This window comes from Anticarsia gemmatalis, chromosome Z (genome assembly GCF_050436995.1).
Source record: "Anticarsia gemmatalis isolate Benzon Research Colony breed Stoneville strain chromosome Z, ilAntGemm2 primary, whole genome shotgun sequence".
In the NCBI taxonomy this organism is placed as follows: Eukaryota; Metazoa; Arthropoda; class Insecta; order Lepidoptera; family Erebidae; genus Anticarsia; species Anticarsia gemmatalis.
Genome location: NC_134776.1, coordinates 21,417,496 through 21,433,215, shown reverse-complemented (window position 1 = coordinate 21,433,215; position 15,720 = coordinate 21,417,496). Strand labels below are relative to the sequence as shown.

Below are 15,720 nucleotides of genomic sequence, written 5' to 3'. Positions count from 1 at the left end.
AACAATTTAACGCATTGTTTATGTAAAAAGATAAAGCCAGACTTTGTAGACGACCAGTAATTGAGTGAATAAGCCTCGCTGCATAACAGATTGTTTAGCAAACTTTGTGGGAATGTGGAATATTTTTCACAGTTATGTTTTGTGTATGTTGTTTTAGTGAGAAGAGAGAATTGGAAGAAGTTGATGTAAGAGACTTTGTTACTAAAATTATAAAGTCATCTTTATTGATGCTTACTGTACATTTAATAGCGTAGGAATTAGGATGTTTTTATTTAGTACTTGGTACTATTTTAGGATTTAAATACTGTACGGTACTGTTGTTAAAAAATAAATTTCTATTTTACGAGTTTAAAGTTCACTTAAAAAAGGAGGCAATTTGTATGTATTTGGTCGTAAAAACCATTTATTTTTTCGTGTTTTGTCCTTTTAACTCAGTGATTAGGCTTGAAATTCGTATCCATGCCTATACGAATAGTTTTTGAGATATTCTCAATAATACGCAGCTTTGTATAGATCTATGTGATGAACATTCTGCGCTTTGCTTTGAAATCCTTTGATCCCCGACTTCGACAAAATTATCCACTACACAAAATACTATCCATACATTTCTGGAAATCAAACCTACACCACCACTCACTATGTACCAACATTCTCGATTAGTATATTTAAAAATCCCAGAATTTATCCTCCAATTTAAAAAAAAGCAGGTAGCTTTTTTTCTTTTCATTACCGAATAAACCATTGACTTAACATAGCTTTTAAACATCAAAGCGTGCGCTCATCTGAGAGTAGGCCGGGGGTGGGGGGAGGGGGGGCAGACGTCAACAAGGGATGGAAACGTTCTAGAACAAATATTTGAAAGCCTTGACCTCATAGTCATTACTGAGGTCGAAATAGAAGTGAAGATGTTATTGGGTTTAAATCAGTGTGAGTTGTGTAAAGATTGGTGGATTGATTGACAAGTAAATGATTAAAATACTGGAGGTTTTTAAAATTAATGTCTCTTTTCTTAAGAGTGCATAATTGAACAGAAGTTTTGTTTATTATTATGCGCTTTTTGAATAATTATAAATTACTAAGGAATTAATAAAAGTTAAAATATTTGCCGAAATAATATTCATATAATGAAAATTCTAGTCATATCCCTTTACTAGAAATTCTATTTTAATTAATATTTTTCAATCATCAATAAATATTAGTATTTCTATACTGAAGCTTGCCTATTCTTAATCCTTAACCAATACAAAATAAGAAAGAGATGACAACATAAATACACACAGAAGAACAAAGACAAAGGATCATACCACTGTCCCAGGTTGCCCACATAAGACCTAACCCCCTTATTGAAGCCTTCCTGCGTAAAGCCTTGTACGGACTAGGCGGTCTAACGCTCGCTGTTGCACTCACCAGTTGATCAACTGGGTTAAGTAACATGAGCGCGGATGCTTAATAGATGGGTGACCGCTTAGTGGCATTTGAGCTGAGGGTGTTTCGGAGGGTATGTTAAGTAGGCTAGGCAACCTAAGCGCGGTTGTTTTATAGATGGGTGCCCGTTTTGCAGCATTTGAAATGTTATGAATTAAAGTGGTTTAATCAACCACGGATATTTTAAAGATGGGTGGTCGCATTGGTATTTGAGCTGAGCGGCTCCAAGTCATCAATAAAATAGAGGAAGTAAAGCATGTAGATGCACATTATTTTCATCACGTAAGGGTCTGCTCACGTGATGAAAATAACGTGAAGATCGATTTTGCGCCTGACTTCTTGTATGTCCTGTCTGCTATCAGCCCGACTTGGCTATAAGAGCGATGGAATAAAGAATCTACCTGTGTGTTGTATACGCACTTGAACGCTTTAAATATTTTTTGCACAGTGACTATGTTGGTTTAAATAACACGCAGGTGGGCGGAAGACAAAAGTGGTGACCCACAAATCTTAATTTAAGCTTTTACCAACCCCCCCTACACACTGCATCCCCTAAAAACACAAGGGAAGTCCTAAAAAATTAACTAAATATCAGCTAGAACATAATATTAGAACGCTTAGTCCGTACTCGGCTTTGTAAGAATATTTATTCATTTTATTCATACGTGTCGCTATGAATACGGCGCTCGTTTGAATTGTATATTATATTACGTATAAGATCTGTTATGTAAGTGTATTATCGAGGAAGGTTAATGCTCTTTTCGTACTTTGCAGTGTGTAGCTGATACGATATAGTACGCACAGTTTTTTGTATGAACGATCTACAATTAATTTGAAAATATTCCTTAGGTTCTTATTATCGTCAATTTGATGGCATACTATGAACAAATTTTAATGTAATACTAGCTGACTTCAGCGATTCCACTCGCATAAACAGTTATATTTTTCGATGTGTTCCTCCTTTTAAATTACCTACTTGTGGCGTTATAATTTCTCGATTTATAGCGACTACCACATTTAATTGTTTCATATAATAAGATTCCCACGCTGTCTAAAATCTCGCATGAAGTCAAAATTGAATAGAGTTTTTAACCATCGTTATTAATTATATAGGTACCATAAGTCTTAAGATAACTTGAGAACTCAGTATCGAGTCTTAAGACTTGTTTCTCTCCTTTTTAAGTAACCTAGTAATAGTGTAGTTGCCTAATAGCCATTCAATAAATGATTTGAATTCAAAACAACCTTTCCCAAAACATTAGCAAAACCCAAAACAAACCTCAATCTTAAACAACCCGAGATTCAAACCCAGGACGTGTAGTGAAGCAATTATTTAAAGTTTTTCTCCCGAGGAAGTTTGCGAGGCAAGTTGGGACTCTGTCTCGACATTAAGTATTGATGCCGTGAAATTACCCCGAAGTAACGCTTCTAAGGATATTCTTGATACACTACAGTTTCGGAACAGTTTTGTGCTTGTAGTGTTGTATATTTATGGGTAGTTTTGAAGCTACATATATGGGGATGGGGTTGTGTTTAGAGAAAGTAATCATTTGCGTTCTTATTTTTGGATGAATTTTACATGTAGAATGTCATGTCTTAGAGATTGGATAGCCTATAAAATGTCCATTTCAATTACTGCTGGGTTATTGATATGACACACAATCTAATCTGATTTTAGAGCAACGTGCGACTTCCAGTAAGTTTTGTTGATTGAATTCATTATTTTATTCATGAAGTATGACAGTACTTACTAACACTAACTACGAATATAAGAGCTCAACATTAGAATAACTAGCGGATAACCGCAACTACATACATACAACTAAAGAGATAATAACCGGTATGAACCGGATAGGACATCCCCCAGGCAAGTAAAAGACTACATTACATCCCCCAGCTTCCTGCACTTTTCTGACAGCCCCTAAATCTCTGTAAGGCTTTATACACATTGAGGCAGAAAGTTGCATCCTGCCATGAAGTCATATTTAACCGACTTCGAAAAAGTCATAATTTAGGAGTCGGTTTCAAGGAAATATGAGAATGTCTTCCAACACAATACGTTATAAAATCTATGCTATAAACATTTGTATATCGGCCGGTCGCAATTATGCTATCGTTATGATAACCTATCTAAGCTGATATTGACAACAAAATATAACTTTTCTTTCCTTTGGGAAGCGGTTTATTTAGCGTTATGAGTTATGTGCTAAGAAGTTAATATGATTATCACTTTGCTGTCATTGCACGCGAGGGTTGAAGGTACGTTTTTCCTTTTTAGACAGTTTTTTTATTAACAAATCCACGCTTAGCACATACATTTATGGAAAAAATATTGTTTTGTGAACGATATATCAAGAAGACTATTTACTGCGCCATCTATAAAATAAGGAGATTGGAAATCTATTTTTATACTTTTCCACTGAAGCAATTAGACGCGTCTCAGCTACTCGTACGTGAATAGAACCTAAGTATAGTCTTGCAGTTAATAGCATGGCGCACTCACTTACCCCGATGTTTGCATTTTAGGCACCTTGTCAAGGGAAACTAATTATTTCTTAAGCCTGCACTTAGCTTTGACACCAACTGCTATTAACTTCGCCTTTTAAACGAAAATGTTTAAGTAGTTTGGAAAATTAAAAATGTCGAAGAACTATGCTTTTGTTTTGGTTAGATTGAAAGTAAATTGATATTGTGATCTATCTTTAGATCAAGTATCTCAATTGTGTTGCGTCACTTTTACCCAATTAGTGAAACTGGGCACTGATTTATTAAGCTTGGGATTGGATAGCAGGCTAATGAAATAAGTTTTATTGTTAATAATAATAATTACAGCTACTTTATTAATTTATGCTTTTTTAGCATTAGTATTAGTAGTATTGCATTAATAAATAAATAGAATCCTCAAGATATTTAGGTATTAAGGTGTAAACTAAACTTCTACTGAGAGTCCAATTTTTGTTACCCTAATTATCAAAGTCAATTTCATATCGGAATATAAACATTTGGTTTTCCACGAGACCCAACTATGGGAAAAGAATTGCCTCATTCCATATGACGAACACACAATTTTTATATTATTCTAAAGTACAAAAAAACGTTTCATTTCAAGCCGTTTAATGGCACCAAGCGGCTTAAGTCCAGCAATTGTTAGAAAAATCGTAATGAAGTTTTTATTTCTGCAACAGGACAATAAACAGTTGGGGAAATTCTTCCAAAGATTCTAATGGTATATCTGCTTAGTTTATTACGCCTGCTGTCCCTAAAGGGTGAGGCAGAGAAGTGTAAATTAATATCAAGATAATTATAAAAGTGGAGGACATTATGTACGCGTCTCTTCAGTAGGTACTATGGATTATAGAGAGTTTGACATTTAAAATGTTTTACAAAAATTGTTTTTACGGCACTCGCTAGAGACGCTGTTTAGGTTTAAATACAGAATTACTTGATAGCTAGCTGATTATCGATAGTAGTAGAAGCTTGCCTCTCTATACCATTTTATCAAGAATAATTAGACCGAAACGATAGATATTTCAGACAAGCCCCCTACAAGAAGCGTCGCGCTAGCGTTGATTATAGAAAAATATTTAAAAAAAATATTTGTTCACATATTTACTGTCACAATCAGATAGCAGCCTTTCCGTAGTTGGTGAATATTATTATTATAACATTCAAGGGGTTTACAAACATACAAACAAAAAGACCACCAGAGACCATATTATTAGATATTTTATCATCAATACGTATGTATATAGCACCAGGAAGGGTGTTGGAACAGCTCGAGCTTGGCCATTAATTCTGCTACAATTTAATAACTTGCAAATGAGATACTCTTGATGACGGTCGTTGGCTCAATTCTAAAAGGTCGTAACAGTTTCTGTGGAGAATGGACAATGAAAGGAAACGGCTCTTTGAAGAAATGAAAATGTTATAGGGTAACTTTATGATTGGCGTTTTAAAATGGGGACGTTTACTGCTGCCCCGGATAATCGTAGGTTCGATTCCCACATATTGACAGCCTGAAATCGCAGTAGTTAAAGTGGTCGCTACGCCACTACCGCTGCGTATTTACGTTGTGGGTTTGATTTTTGAAATATTTGTGCAATTCACTTATAGTTAGACTAAAAAAGTAACCAACTTTCTGTTCTTAGTTCATTCTAAAATGGTATTCATCATAATATTCTTAGTTAATGAGAAACAAATTAATGTAAGATTGAACTTTACATTTTCAGATCAAGTAATTAACAAAAATTTTCTTTGAGTTCATCTCAATTAACTGCATCTACACTGAGTTCACAAGCACTCAATAGCATTCTTAATTTCACTAAACTTATTGGAATTCCACACCGCGATTTGAGAGCGCTCTCAAATTTAAATAGCCCGGAAATTAATTAGCCTCAGGCTTAAATGGAAGCCGTTTAAAGACAATTAGCTTGCAATTGTGGGCTGTTTTATATGTTTTATTTTATTCTAGGTTCATTACATTTGTGGGTAGTTATACTATTTTTGAAAGCATTACCAATTACTAATCGTTAAACATACCGAAATAAATAAAAAAATATTACTGTATCACTACAGTTACTGGAAACGTAGCTAACTTCAGAATTTGGGACAGATTATTTCTGAGTCCGTCACGCATTCAAAATGAGGGAAGGGTTAGGCACTGAGTCCATCACGCTGGCCAAGTGCAGTCTAGGGATTTTTCATCTTTCAACTAACAGTCACGCAAGGTTTAATCATGATATTTCCGTTAGTCCATAGTCGTCTACAAATTTAGTTTTGAAAACTCTACAGATTGGTCTTTTTGTTTTAATGTCAACAGAATCAGAGAATCATATAAATAGGTATTTTTCTTTACTTGAAAAACGAGCCCATTTTTTTTCTTAACTTATTATTCCTCTTTCAGGACTCAATGTTATAGGAAATACGGCGCTGAAACCGTAGGTGATGGAAAGAACGGCGCTGAAAGCTGAATACTTGATCTCGAGGCGCCTAATTTCACACAAGCCTTATCTACTGTAAGTTTCAATAGGCCTGTTCAATAGACAGCTTGACTTCAATAACTTAAGCCGCCACACCGGTGTCAGTGACCCACAGGTTACTTGCAAAGCCGTTTGCGTCAATAGACCGTAAACCGTAAGCCGATACAATGGTACAATAGTTAGACAGGGGAATTATTAGCCTAGCCACTGATTGGCAACAAAGACATACAGAGATACAAGCTGTATTAGTAATTTCCGATTGTATTCTAGACTAGCTGACCCGCGCAACTTCGCTTGCGTCACATAAGAGAGAATGGGTCAAAATTGTCCCCGTTTTCGTAACATTTTTCACCCGTACTCTGCTCCTATTGGTAGTAGCGTGATGATATATATATAATAGCCTATAACCTTCCTCGATAAATGGACTATCTAACACTCAAAGAATTTTTCAAATCGGACCAGTAGTTCCTGAGATTAGCGCGTTCAAACAAACAAACAAACAAACAAACAAACAAACTCTTCAGCTTTATAATATTAGTATAGATTTAACCACCTAGAGGCATAATTTTAGGGGCAGCAGATATCCGATCAATCCCAAAAATATTCACAAAATTTTGCTTGAATAACTAACACATGTAAATACTAAGTATCTTTGTTACTATTTTACGCAAAGAAAAATAAGCTATTCAACGATTTTGGATGAAATTAAGTACGGTTTATAACCAGAATTGACACATAAGATATATTAACCCGTGAAGTCTTTTCACGCCGACGGAGTTGCGACCGAGAACTGATTGGTGAAGTTAGAGATCAGTACCTCGATTCTGTACAACTATCGAGTACCGACAACCGGCTAGCTATCGACATTTGACATTTAGAATGTACTGCCAAAATGTTTCCTACGACACCCGCCAGAGGCGCTGATCGGACTTTCATACAAAATTACTCGATGACAGTTCGGTTGTCGGTAGTCTATAGTAGTAGAGAATCGAGGCACTGATCTATAAATAACTATTTCGAATCTTTTTACCGCTGTTGTTTAATAATCAAACAAGCATCGGTTATTTTAACCGTAAAACAGTAGATTAATTATATTTGTTACCTTATTTACCCGGTAGATATTAAATATTTGAGACCTATTTCTTTTGCTTATGTTAAAAGATGTCTAAAAATCTTCAAATCCGGTAGTATCACAACCAAGAAATTAGTTTTACTATAGTTTTATATATATTTGAACTTACTAAGCATTGTACTGTTATTTTCTTGTACATATTTTTGTTATTTGCTGTTCATGCTTGTATTCCGTGGCTGTCAGACGTTATACATCATTGTACCATCAGTCATTGTCTCCCGAGAACAGGTGTCGGCAGTAATCATTTATTTTATATTCATTATTTTGTATTCCCCCCTATTATTCCCCCTTTTGAGGGTAAATATTGAAAGATTGATGGTAAGGGGTGGCGAAGAAGGAAGTATTAAATATTGATATTTTTTTCTTATATCATTCTTGAACTAAGAAATGGCCGAAATATTTTTGATCATACGACTTCCATGACGCCACTTTAATTATCTGCAATAAATGATTACTGGCCAATGAATGAACGTCTACATGTATTTTGGTGTATGTTTAAACATCTACATTATGTCATTGTGTTAGAGTAACGACCTCATCTAATAATTGACGTGTTAACAAAGGCAGAACTTATTAGGAATCGGATCCTAGATGATAAAAATAGTATTTGAAATGTATACTATTCTTTTAAGTAGTTTTTTTACTTCAATAGACCCAAGCCTGAAAGTCTACCTATAAAGCCTAGAGTAAAAAATATAAACGAAAAATTAATACTAATTTAGAATCCTTATTCTCCATGTCCAAAATAGGTACACCACAAGTCTATCTTCCAAATTTCTAACATCAATCGCATAGCTCTTAACACATAATCAATAAGGTTTAATTTCGCTTACCTCTCCGAATTCGGTTAGTCCGTTAGTGGCTGGCGGTTCGTTCGCTGAATCGGCCCTGAAAACAGTTATAAATGACGCACAAAGAAAATATAAGGAAGAAAAGATACATGCGTTCGCCATTGTTATTTCGCAGTGCTTTGGCAAATGGAAAATATTGGGAGTAGGCTTTTTGGTTTAGTACAGTTACGAGTAAACATGTGTGTACACTGAAATATATGATTTAAATAGTAACTTAACTTTACTATCAATGTTTGGTAGGTCTGGAAAAAGATGGTTAGATGAGTTTGATTCTCGTAAAAAAATTGGTCTTAAATAGCTTTAAGTGGAGTTAGATGCAATAAGGGAAGAGAGCCGTTTGCTCTGCAGTGTGACAGGTTGTTATCAATAATGATATAGCATTGAGGATATTACGAAATGTGGTTCTTATGTTTGATTATTAAGAGTTTACAACGGCCGGTCTTCATATAGCTTCATAGAGTTAATAACAATTAAAATAGAACAAGATTAAGAAAATATGTCAGTGTGCTCATTTCTTAACTCGTAACTGCAAAAGATAATTAATGTATGGAAATGGATTGAAAATTTTAAAATGATTATTTTACATTTATTTATTATTATGAAAACAGATAAATTCACACTTTTGTTTCTGTAATATACTTAAGCGTTAGTATTTTTAGTCGCAGATTCGAGGATAAAAATGTGTTTGGTATTTGTTGCTGTTGACTGTACTCATTGGTCAAATGACCTATTTGGCTGACGTTCGTCTAGATTTTTTGTTTTAACAGTCCGACATAAACATTTGTATGTTTGTAAAATACGTCTTAATATATAGAAATGTCAAGTTATTTTCATCCAAACTTTATAATGCACGTAACATTACTACAAGTGTTACGTAATCAAAATTTACCGATGGGGAAAATTTGGTACAATTACAGACAATTCACAATTATTATAGTACCTAGTTGTTGACAAATACAATTTAAAAACAAATGAGCGCTCCTAACGTATTCCACGAAAACTACCATTTCATGTAAATATACCTAAGTATCAGGCATTAAATTTTGTATGACAAACAGATCAGCGCCCCTAGCGTTTTCTGCAAGAACTAAATTTCAAGTAATTTAAATGTTAAACGTTTTTACTGTATAATACTGAGTATTAAAAATCGGGCACTTAAAAATAAAACAAATAATAATTTAGAGCAGTATTCTAGCTTGAAATGCGTTATAATTCGTACAAAACGCGACTTTATTGCAAAAATATAGGTGCAATACATGCATCGTTTACGGTTACGACTGGCCGATGACTCACAAATTCTATAGGCAGGTTTTTAATGAATATAGTTGAACGTTTGTTATAAAGAGTACGGTCACTTGTTGCATCGATAGTTAAGGTTTGTGATTTGTTATGAAGTCTCTATGAAATGTGTACGAGAATGTTAAAGGCTTCTATGATTCGATACCTGGATCCGAAAAAGTAATAATGGGCTTTCCAAAACTGTTACAATTTTCTCAACTATAATAGTAAGTATAGAAGTAGTAAGGAGTTTGGTAACGTGGTCGGTATAATATAAGGCCAACAATGTTAAAGGTGAAACGTGGGTGTGTTCCATACACGTCTTTTTCAACTTCAGGGTATAAAAGAGTCTTATGGTGTTGTAAATAAAATAAAAAAGGAAGATACGATACGATAATATTCTGCTTTTGTCCAGTACTTGTAGATAAAATAAGAATGAAAGTATGCGTGGTACGGTACATACGTATTTTTCTTAATACAATGTATAAATATTTTTTTAAAGAAATCTCTGTTCTGAATTGTATTCTAAATGAAAAGTACATTCTTGTTAGTCACCAAACAAAGGTTTCAGGACAATTCATTTCGTGCTTAGGTGGACTTCATTACCGCCTCCCAGTTTCCAATTAACAGGACATCGAATGAAATTTTGATTACATTGCGCGCTAACACCGGTGGTGATTGCGGACCGGCAAATAGCGCCAGGCGATGGACGTGGATTGGATCCGAACACTCGCCAAATGATTAATGAGTTTGTGCAACAGTTTTGGTAAAGTAGAGTGGATCACGCTTTACTGTTTGTTTGTGTGCTTGCGCAGGTGAGTGTGTGATATTGCATGTGATATAGTTATGTGTATGTGTGTGAGTGTGTGTGTGTGTGTGTGTGTGTTGTTTGTGTTTGTGTGTCTCTCTCTCTCTGTGTGTGTGTGTGTGTGTGTGTGTGTGTATTTGTGTGAGTTCATATTTGCATATTTGCTAGTCATTTTAGGTGTTTGAGCTCCTCTGCGATGATACTTTGTTTCGTATAGTTTGTTTTTCCAATTGCTCTATTTTGCAAGATATATGTTACTAATTTTACCTTGTCTATATACATGTTTGATGTCGCTATAAATAATTTATAATTAATCTAAATCTGTTTAATAAAAAACTGTCCATCCTCACAATTTTTTGCTTTTATATTACTTGAAATAATGTCTATTGTATGCTGGTCGAGACGTCTATAAAAATTATCGCGTGTCTGGATGTAATTTACAAACACAAACATGTAGATATTATACGTCCTCTTCTGAAAGGATCCGTGAGAATTTTCTTCTTCGCATTTCTTCAGGTAAAATTATAGAGCTCATAGTTTAATCGTATTTCTACAATGTTAAATTATAATTTCGATTGTCGGTACCTATATAATTTGTCAAAATTGATTTTAGTTGATTACATTAATTAACTATAGTATATTTTAATGATTTCGATGTCAAAATTTATCTTCGATGCTCAGCAATAAATGAAGTCGTTTTTGTTAAATCATAGCAGCGTATCACGTATCTCACGAGTGTACGTCAAATTGATGGTCACTATTCAGTAGGTACATTGCTGCTTTGACGTTATGTGTTAATCACTATAATCTAAGGGAGTAAGCAATGTACATTGTACAGCATTATAATTGTTGTCAACTTAGATACGTGATACTAATCTGTGCTGTCTTACTATCAAATTTAATTCAATTTATCATTCGTCTTTACCTCAATCATCAATGTCCCACTCCTGGGCAAGGGTCCCCTCCCGTAATGAAGGAGGGGTTATGCCTTGAGTCCACCACGTTGGTCAAATGCCAGTTGGGGACTTTGCATGCCCTCAATAAGTTTATTAAACAAATTTTAGGCATGCAAGATTTCCTCAAGATGTTTTCCTTCATCATTAGAGTTAGAGCATGTGCTAATAATCTCATAAAATACACACATAACTTCGAAAAGTCATTGGTGTATTGCTTCGGGTTCGTACCTGCGACCACTTGTGTGGGAGGTATCAACTTATACCACTCGGCTATTATTGCACTTGTGCTATCTACCTAACTATGAATTCAAAATTCACCCTTACCTCGGTCTACAAACACAATGCACTGAGTGATCGCGTGTCTCAGTTGTTTGGCGAAGTACATTAGACGAGAGACAACTCAACTACACCAAATAGTTTGAATACAACGTATAACTACGCTCAAGTTATGATCGCTGCACTCAGCGAGATAACTGTGCGGTTTCAAACTATTTCGCGACTATTCTGTTTGTGTTTGTTTTCGTTTGGGTATTAAGTTTTTCTAGGGTTTTGTGATTTTGAGGTTAAATTGTATACGACCTTGTTGAAGAATAATGTAGCTTTTTATTGGTGTAAGAATTTTTGAAATCGGTTCGGTAGATTCGGAGATAGTCCCCTACAAATGATAATCTAAGTATATTTGAGTTTGAATGTTGATGAAAAAAATCTTATAGCAAACGAATTATTTCTGGAAACCGACGATTACAAATATACATAACAAAAAATTACTTTTTGCGAATTATAATCCATTGTCTCGTGTTGGAATTGCAAGAACTGTGTTACACTACTACTGGGATCAGTGAATACCATTAGTATTGTTTCATAAATTCCATCGAGTTACACCAAACAATAAATTGGAAGAAATTCTGTTGCCTAAGTTGCATAATGCTTGAAAGATAGTCAGCTTGCTTATACCAACATAACTGTATCCTCTAAAATCGATCCACACAACACCCAATTGACTTGCTACTCGAGCAGCATTTTAAAGACTTTATTAATATTTTTCCATTGTAAAAGCCCTTTCAGCCGAGCCCTGGCTTGAGGCAGAACCTCACAAAAGAACCTATTCGACAATGTGATGGGAATTATAATGACCTACCGTGAAAGGAAAAATGAAAATAACTGGGAAAATTCGAAAAGATGACTTTGTGCTTTCGAACGCTTATAGCCAGATGCATCCATCGAGAAATAATGGCTTGGGTTAAGCTACACATAACAGGTTCAGACCGAAGATAGAAAGCCTGAAAAGTATTTAGAGCTAAGAATTTTTGTGCTGAGAAAGAAATGTGATTCGTTTCAGTAGTTGACTACTAGAGATAACACAAATTTATAGAGATTAAAGTCGTTACTACGCAGTTACTGATGCACACAAAACCTTAGGTTAGATTCCTACAACGAAAATTTAATAAATAGATCTCTAGAAAATTGTTTTTGGGTCTAATTTGTAGCCATTGCTTATATGTTTCTCTCTGAAAGTCAAGATTATTTTTTATACAGAGTATTGTGTTCTAAAAAGCAAATAAAAGAATGGATAAGTTCACATTGTTCTGGCATCTTGAGCAACTTTTTCTGTAGGTTTACAATAAACAAAGAATACGAAAGAAACCAAACAGAATCCCATAAGTATGATGAATTCAAAAAGTTCTGAGTTGTGTTGTTTTTCCTTCAGAGTGACAAGGTTCTTGTGGTAAAGTTGAACCTACTCGAGCGAGTTTAATCAAAATTATTGCTTTAACTCAAACTTTGTGCATTTCACGGACCAAGTTTTGTTTTACGTACTGCTGTATGGACGCGAAAGTGGGAAGAAAAGATGTTCTACCGGATAAAGGTTAATGACCTTGTCACTTCTGGATAAGTATGTATCAGTATTATATATTTGCTGATATACATATAAGGCTCACGCAGTTGCGCTCACCGGTAGGTAAGATTAGTGGGTTAAGCAACCTTTGCCGCAGTCATTATACAAGATGGGTAGTTAATAAATTACAATACTAGCGTGCGGTCACCCATCCATGTAACGTGTGCACTAAGGTAGCTTAACGCATTTGTTAACGCGCTATAATTTACAAGCATTTCTCAATTTTGTCTGTCTAATATCCATATGCTGTGAAACAGGCTCTTGGTACATTATCTCTCAACTCTGTGTACCAACAATACCAGCTTCGTTACCGATCATAATTATTTAGTTTAAAACTCTCCAATAGGGATGTCATGGCTATGAAGTTTCGGATATAGATAAATTATAAAATTACTTCCATCACGGTTTTTTTTCTTAGGCTGTTTGGGTGCCCCACTAATGACAAAGTTTAAAATTTCTCCAATTTCCTTAAAATTGGTTATGGATATTAAAATTATTTCGAATGATCCGTTAGTTTCGGATAAATTAATGATATCCGGATATAAAAAATATATACTTAAAAGCAGTGCAAGCTAATATCTAATACCATTTCAAAATTAGTATATTCCAAATTACAGGCATAATATTTAGACTCTGTCCCTTATGAAAAGTTATCCGAAACTATTGCAACGTTTTTGTATACTATTTTATTTCAGTTATCCGATAGTTTCGGTTACATCCACCATCCCTGCTCGCAACTAGCCATGGAGCTCGTTAATAAGTTTTAATGAATGCACTTCGCTTTATTCTTTATCCTTAATTCTTATTAGATAATGCTGTTCCTCAAGTTTGGTACAAAACAATCACTTGCATTTTAATGAAGTTTGGCTTTGTTGTTGCTGGTTTTAATGAGAAATAAACGTGTTAGAGGAAAAGATAATGTTATTTTTTGTGGAGAGAATATTAGTGTTTAAGAACAAATTATAGTATTTGATTTATATAGTATACAGATATATATATAGTAGTTTATATAGTTTTTGAGCGTTATTTTAAATTGAATGTGTTACTATGACCCTAATTATTGATTGCTAGTGGTGCCCAAAATGAGAATTATAAAAAAAATATGATTGTTTGTAAAGAGGGGATTTTGAGGCTTTTTACATGGATTAGTAAATGGTAATTATAATGCTGTCTAAGTATACTTAGAGATAATTAAAAAGGGATTGTATTTGCGGAAAAGATAAATAATACAATACTCAATAATTAGCTAACTAGACATTAATTTAGCGAATCAACAGATCCTTAAATGAAAATTAATAGACGATTTCAGCCTTGTATACTTCTCGCAAGATAAACAAACATGATCATACATAACGAAAAAACAAAATAGTATTTCGAAACAGATTCATCGTACCTCAAACCTCACCGCATTGTAAATCGATTGGATGTGCACCGCATACATTGCCGGTTTCTCATTAAATACGCCACTGAACTCAATCAAACGTGCAGTGTATATCGAAGTTTTACAAACTTTCGCGTGGTGGACTGAAGTTTGCAACACGTTGGCAACTAATAAGTAATAGGTTGTGAATGAGTATCTGATTGCTTGTGTCTGTATGAAGCGTGCTTTTAGTGTAATTGAGTTAAAATTGTATTGAAGACGTATGGCAAGATGGGTCGATCACTTTATGAAGTTTGGCGGCAGGTCGAGCGAGATGTCCTAGACTTTATACCATCAAATAGCGAGCGTTTGACTTAGTTACTCAAAAATTGTTCTTATGTAATACGCTGCGATCAGATTATAATACAATTGTTGATTGTGTTAAGAAATCTTTAGGGAAACAAGTGTCAGTGGATAACAATTTTAGAAAAATATTAATAATATTTGGAACCAGTTACTTGAAAAAACAAAGTTTTGTGGAAGACATTGGGGGCCTTGGCTGATTTTTCATATAATTTATTTTACAGGAACGAGTTTAACAGTGGTAGTTATCGATTATTATAACTAAACTCTATCGACGTGCTTACGCTTGACAATTGACAACCTTAAAAAAATATTGTTTTTGCAAAATACGCTAGGAGTACTGATTAGCTAAACATAAAAAATGTCGAGAGCTAGTCGATTGTGGATTACTCAAGAAATTGAATGAAAGATGGAGTATATACAAGCTAAAATAGATCGATGAACGATAGAGTATGGTATAGTAGCATCAAAACAAAAAAAAAACAGATTTAATTATTTCCAAATTACTCGTGTACAGAAACTATCATATAATATATAAAAAAGCAGCACATATTATTTCGTTTAGTCATTTAAAAGTATAATATTATGTAACAAGTTGACACTTCATGTTCATGAAACGGAGCTTATTTGTTTTGTATAATTTTTATAACATTTTGTATACATGAAGCTTG

The 15,720-nt window shown here is 34.3% G+C and overlaps 1 protein-coding gene across 2 annotated transcripts in view; it reads right to left on the bottom strand.

Annotated features, from left to right (window-relative positions):
- Window positions 1-15,720, bottom strand: part of LOC142986197 (dipeptidase 1-like) — a 253,941-nt gene that overhangs the window by 32,456 nt on the left and 205,765 nt on the right. For both annotated transcript variants that reach the window (XM_076134534.1, XM_076134536.1), the window contains one exon: window positions 8,370-8,424. In XM_076134534.1, coding sequence (XP_075990649.1) covers window positions 8,370-8,424 — 55 coding nt within the window. The remainder of the gene's footprint in view (window positions 1-8,369; window positions 8,425-15,720) is intronic.